Source organism: Uranotaenia lowii, chromosome 3 (assembly GCF_029784155.1).
Source record: "Uranotaenia lowii strain MFRU-FL chromosome 3, ASM2978415v1, whole genome shotgun sequence".
Classification (NCBI taxonomy): domain Eukaryota; kingdom Metazoa; phylum Arthropoda; class Insecta; order Diptera; family Culicidae; genus Uranotaenia; species Uranotaenia lowii.
In genome coordinates, this window is record NC_073693.1 from 362,163,985 (window position 1) to 362,186,376 (window position 22,392).

Here is a 22,392-nt window from a genome sequence, read left to right on the forward strand (position 1 = left end):
GTTTGAAAAAGATTGTACTTACAAGGTTATGGTCGTTCAAAGCACTCCGTGAAAGTTGGATTCAAAATAAAAGTTATAAAACCATAGATCGGAAATGTGTGACCTTCGGTTACGACACCTTATTCAAATGTTCAAAACTTTAAAGTAATCAATATTCATTTATGTACAGTACCGTTCATAATTGTATAGAAATAGGAAGCACGCACACTATTACTTCGACTATGAACTTCCGTAACTTTTTACTCTGATGATATTTATTTCACAAAATTTGAGCTGTCTTAAGTATGTGTGGGCTTAGGTACAGTAATTCTTCAAAAATCGGGCTTTTTGAACTTTTGCAATTCAAACTGAAATATCTCAGAAACTAACTTACGCCTTTCATTTAAATTTTACATAGTGATAGTTGAAGTCAAAAAATTTTGAGAAGTTCTATCGACGGAATCGAAATTAACGCGAGGTACAATATTTCAGGCATTAACCTAAAATACTATTTCTAAAGAACTTTGGACGGTTCTTGAGAACAATATCCTTTCCATCAACAAATCAGTCAACAAATGTCTAACAAAAGCAATAACAAAGCAAAAATGGATTGGATTGAATAACTCAGTTGTGTTTTGAAATCAGATTTTCACGATATTATTCTGAGTTTTTAACTTGAACAGATATAACGGTTGTTGAATATAAAATATAATTTGTAGATTTAATTTATCGGCCGAGCGGTGAAAAGTGATATCCTTTTTTTTAGTAGGGACATCTAAAGATTATGAAGTTTTTATATAGGTGGATAGAAGGTTAGACGAAAATGAAAGATGTTGAAAATGAGCGAGTAGAATTTATTTAGAAGCATATCATCACATATCAAATTTTTGTTCCTCACGGGCCTACTACTATGAAGCGGTAGATACAGATAGAGTTGCATCTACCACCACACATTAGTAGGCCAAGCGTGGTCCGCCCTACAAGGGAAAACTTGCAGTGCGCTTCATAGTAGTAGGCCCGTGAGGAACAAAAATTTGATATGTGATGATATCCTTCTAAATAAGTTCTACCCACTCATTTTCAACATCTTTCATTTCATCTAACCTTCTATCCACCTATATAAAAAAAATTTCCATAATCTTTTGATGTCCCTACTAAAAAGGATATCACTTTTCACCGCTAGGCCGATAAATTAAATCTACAAATACAAATTACGGTGATTAATCCTTCATAAAATAAAATATAATTTTAATTTGGAAACATTCGTCCAAAATTATAAGAAATTGTATTTTTAGATTCGTCTCTGAAAAATTGTACCTCGTGTAACTTTTGACTCCTTTAATAGAACTTTACAAAAACTTTAGATATGTTAGCATTATATTTCCACAATTACTCCGCAAATTTTCAATAAAAGGCGTTGCATAGTTTTTGAGATATTTCAGTTTGAATGGCTTAAGTCTAAAAAGGCCGATTTTCGACACAATCTTTAAAAAACGCAAATTTGTGATAGTTTATGTAGATAAATTGAAAAAAAAAATATAACTAGAGTATAAAAATACGGAAGTTTAAAGTCGAAATGACAGTGCGTTGCTTCCAATTTCTATACAATTATAAACGGTACTGGGTATTATGATTAAATCATAAACAGTGCACAAGTTGAATCTTAATGTTTCAGATCAAATGCGGGAAGTTGTTTCATAAATTTTTTAATCATACATGTTGAAAACAATAACATAGTTTTTATATGTGATAACAGTCTCTACATTTCTGTTGAAAAATAAAATAAATAAATCGTTCTATTTGGACTAGTTTTCTACAATGGTTCAATTCATTTTTTTTATTTCAACTTTTTCAGGATAAGTAGGCGTTGGTTGAACGTGACAGACGTGTTTTTTCGTAACTGAAAATTTTATATTATCAAATTTTAAACAAATTATTATGGGTATATTTTATATCAATTGTCAAATTTAGACATGGGGGCCCGAACATTCGGCCGAAGGCCGATAGGCCGAAAGATGTTAGGCCGAAGGTCGCTAGGCCGAATGGGTTAAAAGGCCGACAGATTTTCGGCCGAATAGGACAATAGGCCGAATGGGACATTAGGCCGAAGTATATTTGGCCAAATGTTTTTTAATCGAATGGATGTTTGGCCGAATGGTCATCAGGCCGAATGGACGATAGGCTGAATGGTCATTAGGTTTAATGCTCATTAGGCCGAATGGTTGTTCGGCCAAATGGTCATTAGGCCGAATGGTCACTAGGTCGAATGGTCGTAAGGCCGAATGGTCGTCGGGTCAAATGGTCGTAAGGGCGAATGGACGTAAGGCCGAACGGATGCTAAAAGATTGTTAGGCCGAATAGCCACTAGGCCGAATGGTTGTTAGGTTGAATGGTCATTGGGCCGAATTTATGCTAAGCCTATAAGACATATTATCGCTTCCTTGCATGTTAGGCCGATCAGTAGTTAGGCCGAATGGTCGTTAGGATGAATAGTAATCAGGCCGAATGGTCATCAGGCCGAACGGATGCAATGCCGGATTCGACCATTCGTCTTTGCGACCATTCGGCCTATCGTCCATTCGGCTTTACGACCATTCAGTCTAATAACCATTTGACCAAAAGACCATTCGGCCTTATAAACATACAGCCTATCGTCCATTCTGTTACCAACTCGGTAACATTGTTTTTGTTTTACAATATAATTTTTTTTGATGGGTTGGAGCTAGGGTAGGAAATTGTTAAGCTTAGAAAGATCAACGTTCGGTTTGAATTCAAATACGTGGTGGTCAGCGAAAAGTAGGCGAAACCGAAAAAGCACATGCGTTGTACTGATGCAACGACCACAACCACGCGTTCTGGAAGAACGCAAATCAGCAGCGCAACGTCGAGACGCCGAATCAACTTGGCGAGTCAAAACGCTGAACCAAGCCTCTTGGTTTCCGGCGGCGAAAGTGAACGGACGTATCCAGCAAGCGCTCTGCAAACTGTATGGACGATCATTCAAAACGGTCCAAACGATAAACCGTGCAGTGAGTGGTACCGTGGTGAATCGCAACCGAAATCCGAGGTTTGCCAGCCCAAGCAACACCGACCAAACGAAAATCCAATCAGCGTATTTGTTGGTGGGATTTATCATCTTTTGTGTGCCAGCCGCCAACGCGATTGAGCCGCGTCCATTCTTGTGTGCGTGACTCAATAAATTTGGTGGTGCGAGGTGTGCGCCAACCAGCAGCGCGAACCAGACCAACGACGACCAGCCTTGTGTGGGTGGGACTTGGTCAGTCTGGTCCCATCCCAGCCGAGAGAGACAGAACCTAGGCAGCCGAAGATCGAGGTAAGCGCTTTGCCATAAGCACTTGGTTGGTCTGCATAACCATGGACAGAGATCGAAGCGACCAACCGTGCCGTGAGTGTGGTTCGTGATCCCGCACCGCTCCCATCCCATCCAGGCATCGCCCGGCCCGTGGCGATTCCAACGTTCGACCGAGTAGGCCGATTGCCCCGCTACCAGCCCGAGCCCTGTGTGCTTTACTTCCGACATCGTGAATTCGAAACACCATAAACACCAAACAAAAAGTAACTCTTGTTGTTAGGAATCCACCCATCCGAAAACTCCCCCAGCCTAACAAACGCTCTGAGACCCAGGAACAGAGGCCTTGAGCGCCCAAACCCAATAGTCCCCGTGGCTTTAGACCAGGGACTGGGTGTTGTTGGGCAGCCCCTTCTGGGATGACCCGTTCCTGGGAAAAAAAACAAAATTTCAATTCGGCCTAACAGCCATTCGGTCTAAGGATCATTCGGCCTAGCATGCAGACAAGTGTAAAAGATTTCTTATTGACCTAGCAACCATTCATGATGAGCATTCAGCCTTATGGCCATTCGGCCCAACGACCATTCGGCCTTACGACGTTTCGGCCTAGCATCTATTCGGCCTTACGTACATTCTGCTTTACGTACATTCGGCCTTACGACCATTCGGCCTAGCGATATTTCGGTCTTACGACCATTCGGCCAAATGACCATTCGGCCTTATGACCTTTCGGCATAATGACCATTCGGCCGAACATCCTTTCGGCCTAACAGCATTCGGCTGGATAATCGTCGGCCAAATAACGCATTCGGCCTCATGACTTTCGGCCGAATGACCCATCCTCGATTCGCAGAGTACAGAGTACAAAACTTATAATTTCTTCATCCAGTCATCTTTCATATCGGGCCCGATGATTCAAGATGGATGTGAGTAGTCGATCTAGCTAAGCTAAGCTAATATAAATAAAAGTGAAAAATATACCATCATTATAAAAACTCTGGGAAACGTATTCGAAAAATATTCGATTAAATGTTCAATGATCTGTTCTTCAGATTCAAGTCAGAAAAAGTTAAACTATTTTTAAGCTTAAACGTTGCTGACCATCTGAGATGGACGAAGCTCAATAAATGATTCCTTCTCGGGATGAGAATACATAACAAAATGTCATGTTTCTTGGATGCCGTCAAAGAGATCCTTTTCTTGCCCCTTTACACGAAAGATGAACACATTTACAAGCTCCATACATCATAATATTTATGCAGAAAGGTTGTCTGGACAGGACACTTTTGCATAATAAAAACATTCGCAGCCGTAGGTACATCAAAACTACTTGAGCCTCTCGAAGCAGACGTCCATTGTGGGGGAACACTGTTTTGGGAAATAACATCGAGACTGTTGCTCTTAAGAGGAATAAAAACCTTCAAGAGGATGCATTCTATTCGTCGATATTGTTGGAATTCCTAAGCAATTTAGGAAGCTTTAATTCGAAAGTTTGCTTCTTAAAATAACTTATATTCAATCCTTGGATCTCAAATTACCACAAATAGTAGTGAGTGTGTGGGGTTTTAGGTCTGCTGATGTGTCTTGGTTTTCCTCCATCCTTAAACGAAGTTTTCAAATTTGTGCAACGTTGTTGTGTTTGGTTTCCTCGTTCGTTCGTTTGTTTGCTTACATTCTGCAGGAAAGATATGGAACAAAACGGTTTCACATCCATACATAGTTTCCGAGCTCAATTTCACGTGTAGTGCATTTGCATTTATACTTCCACCCATGGCTATTGAGAGTGATTCATTATTTTTTGTTTTGCAAACATTTTACGAAGCGATTCCAAGTATTTTTTTTACCCAAAAAATATATCATGAAAAGTTCACTTTTTCGAAGAAAAAAAATCTCACTGAACCGTTCTAGTAACGCAAATACTCGTCACGAAATGTGCAACAACACGCCCGTTGCGAATTATTTGCCATAGCTTGAACCAATATTTGTTGTTTTGTGGGGGCGTTGTTGCAGCCTTTTTAACACTTGCCTGTTTTTTTATCCCTCCATCTCTGTTCTCGTTGTTTGCTGCTAATTTCCTGCGTTGCCGCAATCTGGGGGAAACCGTGGAATTTTCCCCATGTCAAAAGGACCCTGAAATGCACTCGCATCCGCATCCACATCAACCTGTTCATCTCGCTGGCCCTGAGCTGCATCTGCTGGCTCTGTTGGTACAAGCTTGTCATCGAAGATCCGGATGTGACCAACCGAAACGAGGTGAGTGCTTTACTGTAGTTTGTGGTTTTGTTGTTTTTCCGTTGGGACCAGGCCAAATTACCCCTCTTGCTGGTCGCACTGGGTCAGTTTCGGGGATCGAACTAGCTTCGGTAAATTTGTGTGTTGATTTTAGGCTTCAAATGACCTGTAATGATACATTGTGAGGCCATCAAGTCAAGGTATATGTGCAACATTCTAAACGTGAGGTTAATTTTTAGATTGACTGTTACAATCAATAAAAAAAGTTAAATCAGTTTTCAACATGTTTGAGCAACATATTCACAGTGATTGACCGGAAAAAAAATACCTGATACCGTTTAAAGTTTCACTTCAAAATGAAGGATTTTCCATGAGTAGCTCTCAGCTGTTTTAGTTTTTTGCGTCTTTGTTGTTCTTCCTGACGGAAGTGCAACCGGTTAATCAATTCTACTGTTGCAGTGCAGCCTATCGAGCTTGAAGGAAGGCATGCGAAGTCGATGGATTGTGGTGAGCCTCTGGAGAACGACATTCAACTTTTGATTGGATTGGTGTTCATTAGAAAGATTTCTAGAGCTAGTATATATGCAAACGTTGGCAGTGCGTGCTTATAAAAGTAATCAATTCTCGTCACCGGAGATTTTTTAATTAACCGCAAGACTGCATTGCTCAGATTTGCTTCCACAGTTAAGTCATGCACAACTTCTTAAATTTATTATTTTTCACGTCTGATTGTTTTCACGTTTGAATCATTTTTGAAAAAAAACCTCGAAGAAAATTTTTAAACTGCATCAAAAAGTCAAAATTTCATCCAATGAGGAACCAGTATGATTGTTGTGTTTGTGTTCGTACAATCAACCATAAGGCTGATGTCATACTGAAGCAACTAGCAACGCAACACAACGCAACGTTCCAATAAGAAAGCGTTGCATCGCATTGGTATGTCATGCTGGCGCGACCTGTCGCTTTGAAATTCCCTACAAATCATCACTTCTCTACATCTGATAATGCTTTGAATCGTTTCCTTTCTTTCGGGAGCCATCAAAAACTCATCAAATCACGACCCGGATTGCAAGAATGCCGAAATTTGAACCGACAAAATTCCTTGTTTTTTTGCCGGAACTAAGAATTCATGAAAATTTTCTCACCGATTAAGATATTTTTTAGTTTATTATCACAAGTTCGGACAGATCTTCGTACTATTGTGCTTAAAACTCGGAATCACTGCTTCAAATCGAGAAAAAACAATATTCCCATTGGATTTCCTACCAGTCGCGCTACAAAACACACTGGCATCAGATTTGTCGCGCTTTACAAAGCGACCAGTATGACAGGTATGCGCTTTTTCCATGGAGATCAAATGAGAGCTGGTTTGTCGCGTGATTGCGTTGCGTCGCTAGTTGCTTCAGCATGACATCAGCCTAACTCTCTAGAATTTGACATTTCTAGCGTAACATTTAAAAAGGGCGAAACTAGCAGTTAGCTCGAAACGAGAAAAACGCGTTTGAAAATTCGGAACACCTATTCAAATCCTATTTATAAAATCTACCACTTTTTGTTCAACAAAATCAAAAAATGTGCATTATATTCTCTTATTATTCGATGGTTATCAAGAATTTTAACTTTTTTCACGTTATTTCAGAGATTTTCGAGTTTCGCCCTATTATTGTTTTCGATTTCAGTTACGCCTGCAAGTTTCGCCCAATTGATCGGTCGTTTTTGTTTTGGTTTTGAAGTTGCGCCCATTCGTCCTACACGCAAAAACTAATTAGGCCGTTTTGTCACACACGGTCAACTCAGTTATGCCTTTTGGCTCTACACGAATAGAAAAATTCACTCCATTTTGAATAGGCGTAACTTCACGTTCTAACGAAAATGCATCAACAGGAAGTTTCGCCCAATTGAATTTTATCAATTTTTTGAAAGTTTTAAGTAATTTTAAGATAAAACCGCGTTTGATAGGTAAAGTGCAACCGCGTGCATCCGGAATGACCGTCAACTCGATTTGTTTACATTTGGCAGTTTCGCCCTTTTGAAATGTTACGCTAGATTTAGTCCAGTTCCTTGACAGCCAAATGTCAGGTGTGTTATGGGCCCACAAAATTGTGGGCTCGTAATTTTGATGGTTGTCAAATTCAATGACAAAGAATAAGGATGCCATCCCCCTGGGATTTACAGCTTCAATCATTCTCATCTGGAAAAAAAGTAGTTTTTTTCGCTTTTGGGACTTTAGGGACAAGAGTACTAGCCTGTCAAACACCGATCTATACCTTTAAAAACATCCCATGTAATCCATCTTGTAGGCAAAACTCTCAACTTCAAGATGAGTTACCAGAGATATATGTATGTATGTTGGTTATCCACCATGGCTGCCCGGATTCACCGCAGTTTCTGCCTAAGTATGTGCTCAAATGCATTCTTTAGATTATTAGGTTCGAAAAATGAACAACCCGAGCTACTAAAAGTCTCGTTAAAAAGGTCAAACACAGCTTAATCAGCAAAATCAATGTGCTGAAATTCGTTTTTTTCAGCCCAAAATTTAAGTTCTTATTGAAACTTTGAAGTTTTATTAAAGTTTTGATCAGCCTTCTGTTCAGCTCACAAGTAATCGTTTAATCAGCAAAAACAAAAAAAAACTCTCTTCTCCTCTCTTACTTTGGTCACCACCAGACCATATGGCTCTGCAGATTTCTCGGCATCCATCTTTATTTCTCTCTTCACCTCAATTCAATTAATTTGTTTTTAACTATGTTCGATACATGCCGGCATGCACGCCACTTCTGCTTAACATCTGTTTTATTAGCTTACTCAAGCAATCAAACAATCTTATGAAAAAAATTAGTCCAGTGATACCAGATTTGAACCGCGACCCTTCGACATGATAGCCAAAAACACTGTAACGAGGCTCCGAATAGATGTTGCCTTATCAGCAGCTAAAATTCGAAGAGGTAATAAACTTTCCTAGAATGCCTGCACGGGCAGTCAGCAGCCAGCAGCAAAAACTTACACGCTCCTTTATTTTAACTCAAAATTAAGTACGACCGAGGTTCAAAACATAGTTCGATTCTATGAACTTAAAGTTAAGTACCCTTTTTTCCTCCTTGCGATGGATCAAAACGGAGTTCGAACTGCGAACTCAAAATTGATCCCTTTTTATTTTCCTTCGGCGAGGGATCAAATCTGAGTTCCACCTTATGAACTAAAACTGTTGGACTGAAAACACTTAGCGAGTTCACTTCGACCCGGAACAGCAACCAACGAACACGACGAAAAGTTTTGTCGTTCCTGAACATTTACCGGGAGATTATGAAGGATCTTCATAATGGAATGTCCATCCGTGTCACCGTAAAATTCACCAGGAAGCCGCCTTTAACCGGCCTTGACCCGAGCAGTCAGGTCGTTGCTCTCTTCGCGCTCGTATTTGCGTCGGGCGTCGCTGTCGTTCGGCTTGGTTACCAATAGCCTCGGCTACTACGGTTGGCCCTCTGATTGTGGAGTGCTGAAGCTTGATGTGTGCGGAGGCTTGTGGCGCTGTCGGCGCAATGAAGGCTTTTTTTAGGGACAAACTTTGCACATAGTCACAGTCACTGCGATATAGTTTCAACCTACTTCTACTCGCGACAAATCTCGGAAACCTCGAAGGAAGTGTTACCTGACGCTTACAAGTGGCAATGAACTATTGCTGGATTGGTCGAGAGGCTGGTGAGTTTCATTGCAACCTAGAGAGCAGCGGTTCAATTCTCTAGGCGTAAGCAGCTTTTGTAATTTGTAAACCAATGAGATAGACCATGATAGACCGGCAACCTAGCAATCTGACATCTGGTTATCAGAGCAATCTGTCAATCGGATTTTTTTTGGCGCGTAGAAGTTTCTTGACATTCTCTTAGAAGCTGAATAGCGTTCTCTACAGCCACCTAAAAGAACTTGAAAGTAGCTTTAAGAACTTAAATTTTTGGCTGATTAGCATTCTCTTCAGACACCAACGAGAGATGATTAAGCTTCTATGGAACCTTTTTAAGGGACTTCTGGTTGCTTGGGGTGTGCAAAAAGGCTATTTGAGGAATGTTTTGTAACTTTTATGCTCGCATTCGAGAAAATTCGGTACCAATTCTCTTTGGAACCTTTGTTCAGCAAAATTCGAACTTTTCAGGCACACGTTTGGGAATGCAGCGCATACCCGGAACCCATGGCTTTGTATGAACTTTTATGGAGTGAATGTGTTGCGTGTGTTGATGTAGGTATATTTTGGAAGAAAGAATCAATCAGTTGAGCTAGTTTACTTACAGGTATTCCGGCATGCGTGTATATACCTGGCCAGCTGGCAACTGATTGAACATTCTTATTATATAGTCAGTTATATGAGGAAACACATCTTACCTATCGGCCACTTATGGGATCCGAACCCGAAAGTTTTATTGCCGGGAATCGAACCAAGTACGCCGGGCATACCGAAACCAGACTCACGCCAGCCTATCCGCTAAATCACATTGGCGCTTAGCTTCAAGATGAGTCGAAGGCATGTGCAACTGACTAAAGGAATGTATTGAGGTCGTATTTTTTTATGTTGTTGCCTAGGTTCCATAGAATGTCTAGGTATAGTTGTTCAGGTTGTTCGGTTTGATTAAAAAGTAAGCAGGGTAACCGTTTAGGAGTATTTTTAAAAAAGTGCGGAAACTTTATTTTCACCCTGTAGTTGAATTATGAAAAATCGTTAGGCATCTTTTACTCAAAATTGATCATTTTGTATCGCGATCGTCAACCAAAAAATTAATACACAGAAATGCTAGGATGGCTAGGATTACGAGAAAAAAAGATTATGGAGTGGTATGCCGTCAACAACGTCCAGGAGATATCCACAGAGATGAGCCATCCCTCTTTAAAACGCTTGTGTTTCATCCTATTGATAGATATATAAGGCGATTCTCATTTACTAAGAATGAAGTTTAAATATTTACTTATTTAGCATCTTTTCTTTCTGTATGAGTACACAGCAAATTTTTTTGCTGGAAATTAGCATAATTTTGCTGGTATTTGTCCCGCTGACTTTCCAACAAAATTTCCAACAATTAAAATTGCTGGAAAAAACAGCAAACGTTAATGCTGGTTTCCAGCAATTCAAATTGCTGGAAAATCAGCAATCCAGATTGCTGGAAACCAGCTATTTCTTTCAACCGGCTGTATTTAGTATCAAATTTATTTTTCAATCCAAAATTAAATTTTGAATACTGCATATAATAAGCAATAAAAACAATTATTTTCTCCCATTTTTCAATAAGGGATATATTTATTCAGAGAAACACGATATTTTTTTTCGATATTCCAACACCGGCACTGGAAAGGCAGCTCTGTGCCAAGTGTTGATCATCCGCCACCTGTAAAAATCTGGATATCTGGTAGCTAGAATATAGAGGAAAATAAAATAATTATATTAATCTAACCAAAATTCGTAAAATAGAGTCTCACCTTGCTTCAACGTACGGAAACAAACAGACTCCAATTTGACAACTCGATTGCTGATTTCCCAGCATACTAGATCAAGTGCTGGAAGGTCCAGCAATTTGAAAAACGATTGCTGATTTTTAAGCAAAAATGACAAGAACACAACCGAATGCTGAAAAATCCAGCAATTCGAAACCCGATTACTGGTTTCCAGCAAAAAATTTGGATTGCTGTACGTTCTAGCAGTTTTTTTTTGCTGGAAATCGAGTCAAAAATTTACAGTGTAGGTATTAGAGTGCCCCAAATGACCCAACTCTTGAAAAAGTTATGAACTGCAGGCTAGGCCTAGTACAAGATCTCATGCCAAATTTGGGCCAGATTGGATCACGGGAAGAGGTGGGGTTAGCTGCGGGCCTTGCGAGCCCGTGACTACAAAAAAACATAAACAAAAAACAACGAACAACAAATTTCGGATGGAAATGAAAAACCAGTTTTTCATCAATAGCTTTGGTTGAATACGGCCGATTTCTTTTGAATACGGTTTTTCATAAATCCTAAACTATGACAAATACTTCATCCCAACACTGTATTTTGATTCGAGTTAACAAAAATAAGTTATAAGGGTTGAAGCCTTGAAATAGACTCACTATTTTAAGGGTGGTATTCATCACTGTGATGGGTCGGGGCGATCGAACATAATGACGCCTAATTAACATTGATGAATACCACTCTTAAAAAAGTTAGTCTATTTTTCAAGCCAAATAATTTTTTTTACCTTAACTCTTATAGAAATGCAGTCTTGGGATGAAATATTTGTCATAGTTTAGGCTTTAATAATAACCGTTTTTAAAAGAAATCGGCCGAAGATGACCAAAGTTATTCATGAATAACTGGATTTTCATGTTCCTCCCGAACAAAATGTCTCAAAATCCCATACAAACTCCAGGCTCGTTGAGTGACCCTTTCCCGTGATCCGATCTGGCCCAAATTTGGCATGAGATCTTTTACTAGGCCTAGAATCAATTTTAGCCTGCAGCGCATAACATTTTACAGGTTTTAAATTTTCCATACAAATTTGGGGCTGTCTTGTAGGTATATTATATATTTTACGTTTAAATTTATTCTATGTAAAGTAGCTCTTAGAAGATTAGTGAATAAGACATAAAACATATTTCCTTTTCAAACTAGGTTCAACGGGTTCGAAGATTCATTCTCGTTTGTTACTTCAAGATCACGATTTATCGTAGAAGAATCCCCTTACGCCTTCATTCATTTGGAAATTTTTGATGGATGATAATTGTCTTCAAATTTGATTCATTCTCCACCGTTATTGCTCGTCCATGTCCGATGGGAAGCGTAACTGTTGCTGTCATCGATTTTCTGTCGACAGAAACCTGACGTGATAGCTTCCGTCAAATCGACTGGAAACGCAAGCCTTTCGTACCGGAACATTCGTCCTATCAGCAAACAACACAACGCATTCCATTGCCTGTGAAACTGGTAGAGAGCAAACCACGACAAAACCTGACCAAACCATTTTCATCACCCATTTCTTTAAGGTGTGACGGTGCGGTGGCTAGGAAAGCTAACATTAATTATTCAATGATTATTCCGACAAAAAGTATGTTTTCCCTTGACTGAGCTTCTTGTCGGTCTATTCTTTGAACTTGTGCTCTCTATCTTAGCCCAGGTAGACCTTCTTTTCCTACATAATTTAAATATTCAACGGCAGGCAAAAACACTTTCATAACCAAAAATTCTAAAATTCTCTAGTAGGTATTTGTATTTTTTCACTTTCTTAAAGTTACTTTTTCTGCTACCATTAAGTTACATTCCGGTGGGACCCGTTCCCACTGAAGATTTATTCTCGCCTCGTGGGACAGAGACTTGGAACGAGCTCGGTGTGCCAGGGAAGGCCTTCACGTTTGCTATTACTGTTTCATAAATTTCTCCAGGGAAATATGAGTAACCACCTAACGCTCTCTCTTAGTTTGCAAATAGTTCAGGTCCTATGCATTTGCAAAAGGTGTCAAGTGAACAAATTGCTCGTTTTGTTCAAGCCAGCACTTCCAAAAGCTCACCTCTGCCGGTTTATTCAGGCAGAAAAAGAACAGACAACAGATAGCAACAAACAAAGAGAGAAAACGCATAAACCAACTGTAGTGGCTTGAACTTTGTAGTTGAACTAGATAATTTTTTTATGCTTTGGTTTTTCTTTGCGTTAACATGGGATGAATTTTAAATATCTTCCAATTTGAGCATGAACTTAATTACCTACAGACCAAAAACGAGCTCTAGAAAATTTTCGTGTGAAATCACGATGCCAGATGCTACCAAAAACTGTTTAACAAATAAAATAAAATAAATTAAATTTTGGATTATTAAGTTGTTATTTGTCCCAACCGTTTGTTAAACCCCACATCTATATTATTTATAGCTTAATAACCACTCAACAAATTGTCATCAAATGGGGATACTAAAAAGATCCTCAAAAATTATGATGGAAATAAGAAAAGGGGATCACTAGACTGCCACAAATGACCCGACTTTTGAAAAAGTTATACGCTGCAGGCTTAAATTGATGCTAGGGCTAGTACAAGAGTAGAAGAGGTCGCTTAACGAGCCTGAAGTTTGTATGGGATTTTGAGACATTTTGTTCGAGAGGAACATGAAAAACCAATTTTTCGTCAATAACTTTTGTCTCCTTCGACCGGTTTCTTTCAAAAACGAGTTTTCTTAAAGCCTAAATTATGACAAATATTTCTTTCGAAAATTTTATTTCAATTAAAGTTAAGATAAAAAAGTTATTAAGCTTCAAAAATTGGCTAACTTTTATCAGGGTGATATTCATCACTGTTTTAATGAGGCGACTAAATTTCCGACAAGGACACTCAATGTGAAATGCATGCCGTTTCATCAAATAAAGACCGATTTGAACCATTGTTGTTGTGCTCGATTGCAATTTTTGATGTTTTTCTAATGATTGAGTTTGGATGATATTCACTTGATAGTTCGGAAAGAAGTAAGGGCGGAAAAATGCTTGACAATTTAAAATAAATTGCATAACCACGGGGGCTTAGGAACATGACTGGACTATTTGTGATGCCAATAAAAAGATTCACCCTCATTCTCTATAAAAAGAAAGCTACAGGTAATATAATAAAAACGTGAGAAAAATGTAAAAGGACCTCTTTTCGAAAAATTGGCATCATAAAGCGTTTGTCCATGTGTTTTTCGATCTAAAAAAATTGTTGGCGGTTGAGTCTGAGAGTAACAACCATTCTGAATAGATTTTTTGAGAAAAAAAAAATTATCATGAGTTAGATAGAAAAGATGAAACATAAACCCCGCCCAAAGGCGGAAATATGTACAATAGACTGCCACAAATGTGTATGCAAATTAAAAAACTGTGAAATGTTATGCGCTGCAGTCTAAAATTGATTCTAGTCTTAGTACAAGATCTCATGCCAAATTTGGGCCAGATCGGATCACGGGAAGGGGTCGCTCAACTAGCTTGAAGTTTGTATGGGATTTCGAGACATTTTGCTCGGAAGAAACATGAAAAACCTGTTTTTCATCAATTACTTTGGTTCCCGTTGGCCGGATTCTTTCAAAAACGGGTTTTCATAAAGTATGATATTCATCACTGTCAATGAGTCGGGGCAATCGAACATATTGACGCCTCATTAACAGTAATGAATACCACCGTAAAAAAGTTAGCCCAGGTATCAAAAATCGTCCAGTCATGTTCCTAAGCCCCCGTGGTTATGCAATTTTTCTTTTAAATTGTCAAGCATATTTTCAGCCCATACTTCTTTCCGAACTATCAAGTGAATATCATCCAAACTCAATCATTAGAAAAACATCAAAACTTGCAATCGAGCACAACAACAATGGTTCAAATCGGTCTTTATTTGACGAAACGGCATGCATTTCACATTGAGTGTCTTGGTCGGAAATTTAGTCGCCTCATTAAAACAGTGATGAATATCACCCTTATAAAAGTTAGCCAATTTTTTAAGCTTAATAACTTTTTTATCTTAACTTTAATTGAAATAAAATTCTCAAATGAAATATTTGTCATAATTTAGGCTTTAAGCAAACTCGTTTTTGAAAGAAATCGGTTGAAGGAGACAAAAGTTATTGACGAAAAACTGGTTTTTCATGTTCCTCTCGAACAAAATGTCTCAAAATCCCATACAAACTTCAGGCTCGTTGAGCGACCTCTTCCCGTGGTCCAATCTAGTCCAAATTTGGCATGAGATCTTGTACTAGGCCCAGAATCAATTTTAGCCAGCAGCGTATAACATTTCACAGATTTTATATTTCCCATACAAATTTGGGGCACTCTAGGGATCGACCTTTTCTTATTTGCATCATATTTTTTTAGGAAAATTTTGCAACTCGTCGTCTTTCACGTTTTCTGACATAGTGTAATTTGAATTTTATATGCTCCAACAGTTAGAACGATACATGAACCCGTAGGTGAACTAGAAGCATTTTCGTGAGACGAAAAAAATTGTGATATTTTTTAAGTTAAAGAGACTTGATCCTTTATTCAGGGTGCCCCGACCCTGAGCAAAAATCTAGCAAAATTCAAAGATAAAAGGTCCGTTGACTTTTTGCAATATTAGTTCTTATTCAACAGTTTGTATTTATCAGACAAAGAGAATTCTCAATGTTTTTCCACTACCCTTGTGTCATTGCATAGTTTAAGGCGCATTTTTTTTGTTTCAAGATTTAACACTAGAAAGACCGCACCAGTCAAAATGACTGGTTGGACACTTTGTTTGTTGAATATCTTTTGTATACTTTGCTTTAAAAATTCGCAAAAAATACGACTTTTCATGAATTTTGAATCTCTACAAAACTGTGTATTTATTATTTCACTAGCTCTTTTAGTAAGCGAGAAAAATTTCGCCATGGACACTCAAAATGACTGGTAAAATTCACAACCCTATAACTCAAACAAGATAAAATTTTTTCGCTTGCTTTTGGTTTCATTTGCAAGCTACATTCAAGACAATGAGTCCTAGTTAATTTATGGTGGGCAGAAGTGTGTGATTCGTTAGGAAATTATTGATTTTCGATGCGAAGTCGTGAAGATTTGATGAAAAAGTTATCGGATTGGCCGCTGTGTGGCGCTTCAAGCACTTGACTCCCAATTTTTTTGGTCTGTTTTGTTGCTCAACTATAATCGAACTTTCTGTCAAAATTTGGCGAAATTTCATCAAGATTTGTAAAAGTTATGTTAGATTTAATACATGTTCATTCGAGTAATCGAGTAGTTTTAGGTGATAAATATGTTTTATACTAAACTAGAATGAGTAAAATTATTATGAATTGAGTACTTATTTATTCAAATTTGAAGACGTCAGCTATGAAACTAAATAATTAAAATGATATTTCAACATATATTCTTATATGTTGGTTATCCACCATGGGTGCACGGATTCACCGCAGTTTCTGCCCAAGTCTGTATTCACTAGCATTCTTAGATTATTAGGCTCGACAAATTTCCAATGCAAGTTCATTTACAGGTATTCCTGCACCCGTGTATATACCTGGCCAGCTGGCAACTGATTAAACATTCTTATTATAAGAGGAAACACATCTTACCTGTCGGCAACTTATGGGGTTTGAACCCAAGAATTTTCTTGCCGATACAAGGAATCGAACCCAGTACGCCTGGCATACCTAGACCAGACTCGCGCCAGCCTATCTGATAGACCACATCGGATGCGGATATTTGAAAATGGGTGCACGGAATGGCTGCAAATTCACCGTTGTAAATTATATAGAGTGAAATAGTTTTCAACTTTCTTCAGAACACAGAATATTTTTGATTTAGACATGATAGGTATTTTAAATTCAATATTTGTCAATTTAAAAGCTTTTAAGGAAAAACAAATCAACGTGTACATTTGACAATATTGATTCATTATTTTCATTTTCACTGTTTTCCGTCGCACGACATAACTTGATGCATATAATCCCTAAAACTCACTCGGTCCATGGTAACCGTTTTCCAATTTCTTGGATGTTGATCAGATCTTATCAGATAAATGTACGATTGCAAAAACCTGTTTTGTAATAAAAAATAAATAAATATATTATTTCAAGTTAAAATTGAAATAATTCTTTTCCAGGAATGAAAAAACGGAACTTTAAATAAAAATCGTTATTTAAATCATTATGTCTGAACATGAAAGACATGGTTTCGACTTTAGTTTAGTTAAGATTTAAAAAAATGCTTTTTAAAAATTTGCAAAAAGTCCAATATTTGATTAAAACGCGGTGAATCCGTGCACTCATAGTGCAAAACCATGTAAATAACACAAATTTTTATTTGAATCTCTAAAAGTCTTTATTCTTTACCTTTAGCATGCAAAAAAAATGATTTTGGATGAATAGCGGTGAATCCGTGCACCCATGGTAAATTGCTCTACTTATAGAAAAAATATGCTTCAAAACCTACAATATCAGGTATAATTTATAGGCAATGTGTTGAAAAACTTCAGAGCGATGGATGCTAGAAAATATGTACTAAAACAAAATTAAAGTGAAACCGTGCACCCATGGTCAATATCAATAGCCGTCCAACATGATTTTATAATTAGATTAATAATGTGTTTTAATTTTTTGGTAATTTTTTGAAATATTCATTTTATGACATACACGCATTCGTCAACTATGCCAAAATGAGGTGATTCCGTGCACCCATGGTGAAAAAATATTTCCATTTTATAACAAAAATGATATCAAATAAATAACAAAATAATTTCAAAAGAAAAAAGTTAAAAATATTATGATAGAAAAAATTTCCCCTTTACCAGTCATATTGACTGGTCACGGTCCGAATAGGTATATTCAATTTGCCGGTCCTTCTAGTGTTAAACAGTATTTTGAGTCCTTTTTAACAGATTATTATTGGATAAACATAAGTTATTAAAGAAATAGAAGTAATTTTATGATAATCAATTATCACGATCAATTCAGACAAAAATAACTGTTTGGACTCTAGGGTTCAATTAAACCCATAACATACATTTTGGAAAACTTTTTCTTAAATAAATGTGTGTTTACTATTGCTTTTAAAATATGGCATCACTAAGTTCATGTTATACTCTAACAATTGACAGATTGAAATCAATATTTTTATCATAATTTATTCATGTGGGAAACATTTTAAAATGATAGTAAGAGATCCTCAAATCACATTTTGATAAATTTTTCAAACAAAGTTCAATAACTCAAAAAAATAAATTTTTAAAACTTGCTGAGATAACAGCATTTTTGTTTTATTCTATTTGTCACATTTTTCTAGAACATTACAAATATGTAAGACAATTCGATTTCGAGATATAGCTAAAGAATCAAGTATCCTCAGGGATCAAGTATCCTCATTCTCCCCTATCTAGCTGGAATGAAAATCTGTTTTCATCTAAGTAATCTAAAGTAATTCATAAAAGAAAATGTTGCATTTATTTAGAACAGTCCGTGTCCAGTGCTTTTATTATTCAACTTAAAAATGGTATCTTCAACATGTTCACTATATACATATTTATGAAGAAAAAAAGAATTATAATTTTTTGGTGTCTGAAAATTGAGCCGTAAAGATGGCGTTTTTGAACAAAAACCGTGACCATCCTTGATGAAATAATGAAATTTCACTATGCCAGCTAAATTTTGGCAGGTTTTTGGCTTCCGATGTCATATTTCATGAATGAAAATACAACAAAAACTGGAATATCTTGATTTTTTTTCTTGAAATTCACTTTTTTCTTACTGAATAATGATTTTATATTTATAAAACTGGGCTGATGAATTATTTAATCTATAAAAACGCGAAAACCAATTGAAACTAACTGAATTTTTTTTTGTGATAATTTTATCACACTAAATGCCACGAAAAACATACAACGAGTGATTTCAGAAATTCGCTGAACTGTATTCTAACATAAAATGGATTGAATGTGTAGATTTCAAATTCGTGAACTAATTATAGGGTCGTTTTATCTGATTTCTAATGATATTATTTAAAAATTAAATTTAACATTACACAGTAGTTGTGCTCAGGGTAACAAAAAGCGTCAAGTAAAAGTCGATATACCTCAGATTTGGCCCTCAATATGTTGAAATTCTATGATTCAGTACTAGAATTGATCTCCCTATCAGCCTCTTCAGAATACATTTATTACTTTTGATTAGAAATGAAAGTAATTGAAAAGAACGTAATTTTTTCCATCAAAATTCCTTGATCCTCATAAAAATATAGTTATACAATCATTAAACGAATTAATGAACTTTTCGAATCACCAGCTGTGATCTCTGAAACCAAGCACTTTTATTTTTTCAAATATAAACTCTCAATCTATCTGAATTCATATAAATCTAAAGTTTTTGAATATGTCTTCAACAAAATGAGTTGACTCTTAAGCAAAACATTTTTAAGAACTTTTTGGCTTTAAAGTTGTTTTCTGAAGACCATAAAAATCAAAATTCAATTTATTGGAACCATCTGATGATAAAAATGGTATAATTTATGAAAATTGGTTCAGTAGTTTTGATTTTATAATCGATAGCACTTTTAATAGGTTTATTTAAAAAAAATACTTTTTAAAAATCAGTATAATGTAATCAATATAGCTTTTCTTAGAGAAGCTTCGAGTATTCCATTGTTTTTAAAAGATGTCGATATTGATAAAACACATAGCTTTCCTGAATATTGAATGATATTGTTCAAGTTTCATTTTAGTTTTGATCATTGTTTCTTATGTAAAGAACCCATTTCATGAATATATCGTTTGTTGTGGACGGTTTCGTACGTTTTTCATGGACCTTCCACTCGAGAAACCATTTCTCCTGTCTTATTTATCACAGCTCACTTGTCATGTCTCATTTCAAACTTCTCACGTCTCATTTCTTACGTCACACTTTTCACTTCTCACGAAATAAGACGTGAGAAGTGAAGTCTCATGTCTCATGTCTCATGTCTCATGTCTCATGTCTCATGTCTCATGTCTCATGTCTCATGTCTCATGTCTCATGTCTCATGTCTCATGTCTCATGTCTCATGTCTCATGTCTCATGTCTCATGTCTCATGTCTCATGTCTCATGTCTCATGTCTCATGTCTCATGTCTCATGTCTCATGTCTCATGTCTCATGTCTCATGTCTCATGGCTCATGTCTCATGTCTCATGTCTCAGGTCTCATGTCTCATGTCTCATGCCTCATGTCTCATGTCTCATGTCTCATGTCTCATGTCTCGTGTCTCATGTCTCATGTCTCATGTCTCATGTCTCATGTCTCATGTCTCATGTCTCATGTCTCATGTCTCAAGTCTCATGTCTCATGTCTCATGTCTCATGTCTCATGTCTCATGTCTCATGTCTCATGTCTCATGTCTCATGTCTCATGTCTCATGTCTCATGTCTCATGTCTCATGTCTCATGTCTCATGTCTCATGTCTCATGTCTCATGTCTCATGTCTCATGTCTCATGTCTCATGTCTCATGTCTCAGGTCTCAGGTCTCAGGTCTCATGTCTCAAGTCTCAGGTCTCAAGTGTCAGGTCTTTTGTCCAGAGTCGAAAGTCCTATTTTTCATGTCTCATTTCTCAGTTCTGCAATCTCATGACTCAAGCCTCTGGTCTAATGCTTTATGCCTCAAATTTCATGTTTAAGGTTTCAGGTCTCACGAGTCAAGTCTCATGTCTTATGTCTCAAATCTCATGCCTTAAGGGGGGGGGGTAGGGTCTAACGGGTATAAAAAAAACACCATTTTCACGATTTTTTTCTAGAGCTATCGTTCAAACAAATGTATTCAAATTTTTTGCATTATACAAAGCATTGTTAAAAGAAAATTTAGTAATTTTTTCGTAGAAAAATATTGAAAAATGAGCCGGTGATGGAGCACTTTCGAGGATGCCTTTTAGAAAACAGGATTTGCGGTGGACACTGTATCTCAGCACAGAATCTTCTGAAGTAAAAAAATCAGAGCAAAATATTTTTAATAGATCTTTTTCTGGACCCCAACGTTTTTATTTAACTTTAAAAATATTTTATGAAATTTTTGTGGCTGTTTGAAGTAAAAACTACGATTTTTCACAAAAAAATCCGCCATTTTTTATCTGTAACATCTCCCCAAAGTAAAAAAAAGAAAAAAGAAAAACGTTGAGGTCTGGTATTTTATATGTAGAAAACATGTTCCAAATTTGAAAAGAATCGGATAAGTAGTTTTCAAATGACGATGTCCACGGACTTTAGAAATGTGCTTTCGAGAAAAACGCGTTTGAAGTTTCTGCTCTTGCTTTCTTGCAGAACTAGATAGGAGGAGATAAAGGCCCATAATTTCTACAGTTTTGCTTCAATTGACTTGAAAATTTGACACAACATTCTTGAAATGTTTTACAATAAGAAAATAAAAAAATAAAAAAATCGATTTTTTCAAAGTGTTAGACCCTACCCCCCCCTTAAGTCTCAGGTCCATTATCTCAGATCTCAGGTCTCACATTCCAAACCTCCTAAGGTAGGTACCTTGCGAAAACGAAATCATCAAAGTAGGTAGCGATTTGGGAATAAGGACGTGTGACAGATGGTTCCAAAATTTTACGATTTTTTTGTGTTGTGACAGTGAAAAAGCTAAAAATGTTTTCAAGCTTCAATATATGCATTGGACGACACATTATCAAATGGTTTAAAATTTAGCAGAAAATGTCCGGAGAAGAAAGATCACACAGGAACGAAAACCGGAACTGAACATCTCGCAGCCCGACGGAAGTTGCAACTATGGAAAAGTTTTTAGACAAGATTGTCGAGGTTCGTCGCTTAAATATTAAAGTCAAGGAAGTGCTGGCGATCGAGAATAAAGTGTAGCGGACCTGGCTTTAACCCTTAAAAAGCCTCGAAATGGCAGATGGCAGCACCTGACACGCCTAAGGAGTCCCATGATGGCTGGTATGGCTCAGTATCAACAATCTCACATCGCCAATGGTTGCTAGCCTATGATTGACCGCGGCAATCAATTTTGTTCAGAAGGGAGCCTGGGGATTGGCAACACATTAACAATGCTCAAAACTTTTTCTTTGAATATCAATAACTGTGCCGGCTAAATCCTTGTAGTTGATTGATAGGTTGGAAAAGGTAGAAAGGGATTAAATAACAATTTTGAGCCTTGAGGCCGAGGCCACCTCTGTATCCTAGCAAATAATATTGTTAGAGAAGTGGGGGGAGAGGTGAGATGAGGAGACACTTTTGACTAGTGAAAAACCTTATGGTTCAATCATGCTTTCCTGTTGCCTCTGTTTTCTAAGCAATTAAAAAAGAGTCAAAATGTTTTAGAGCCCATGTAAAAAAATCTATATAATAAAAATGAAATCTAAAAATATGTAAGTTAATATTTTAAACTTAACTATTAGAAGAATATTGTAAAC

At 37.0% G+C, this 22,392-nt stretch overlaps 1 protein-coding gene across 1 annotated transcript in view; it reads left to right on the plus strand.

The window, feature by feature from the left end:
- Positions 1-22,392, plus strand: part of LOC129751117 (calcitonin gene-related peptide type 1 receptor) — a 157,631-nt gene that overhangs the window by 99,641 nt on the left and 35,598 nt on the right. The window contains exon 6 of the mRNA XM_055746425.1: positions 5,416-5,542. Coding sequence (XP_055602400.1) covers positions 5,416-5,542 — 127 coding nt within the window. The remainder of the gene's footprint in view (positions 1-5,415; positions 5,543-22,392) is intronic.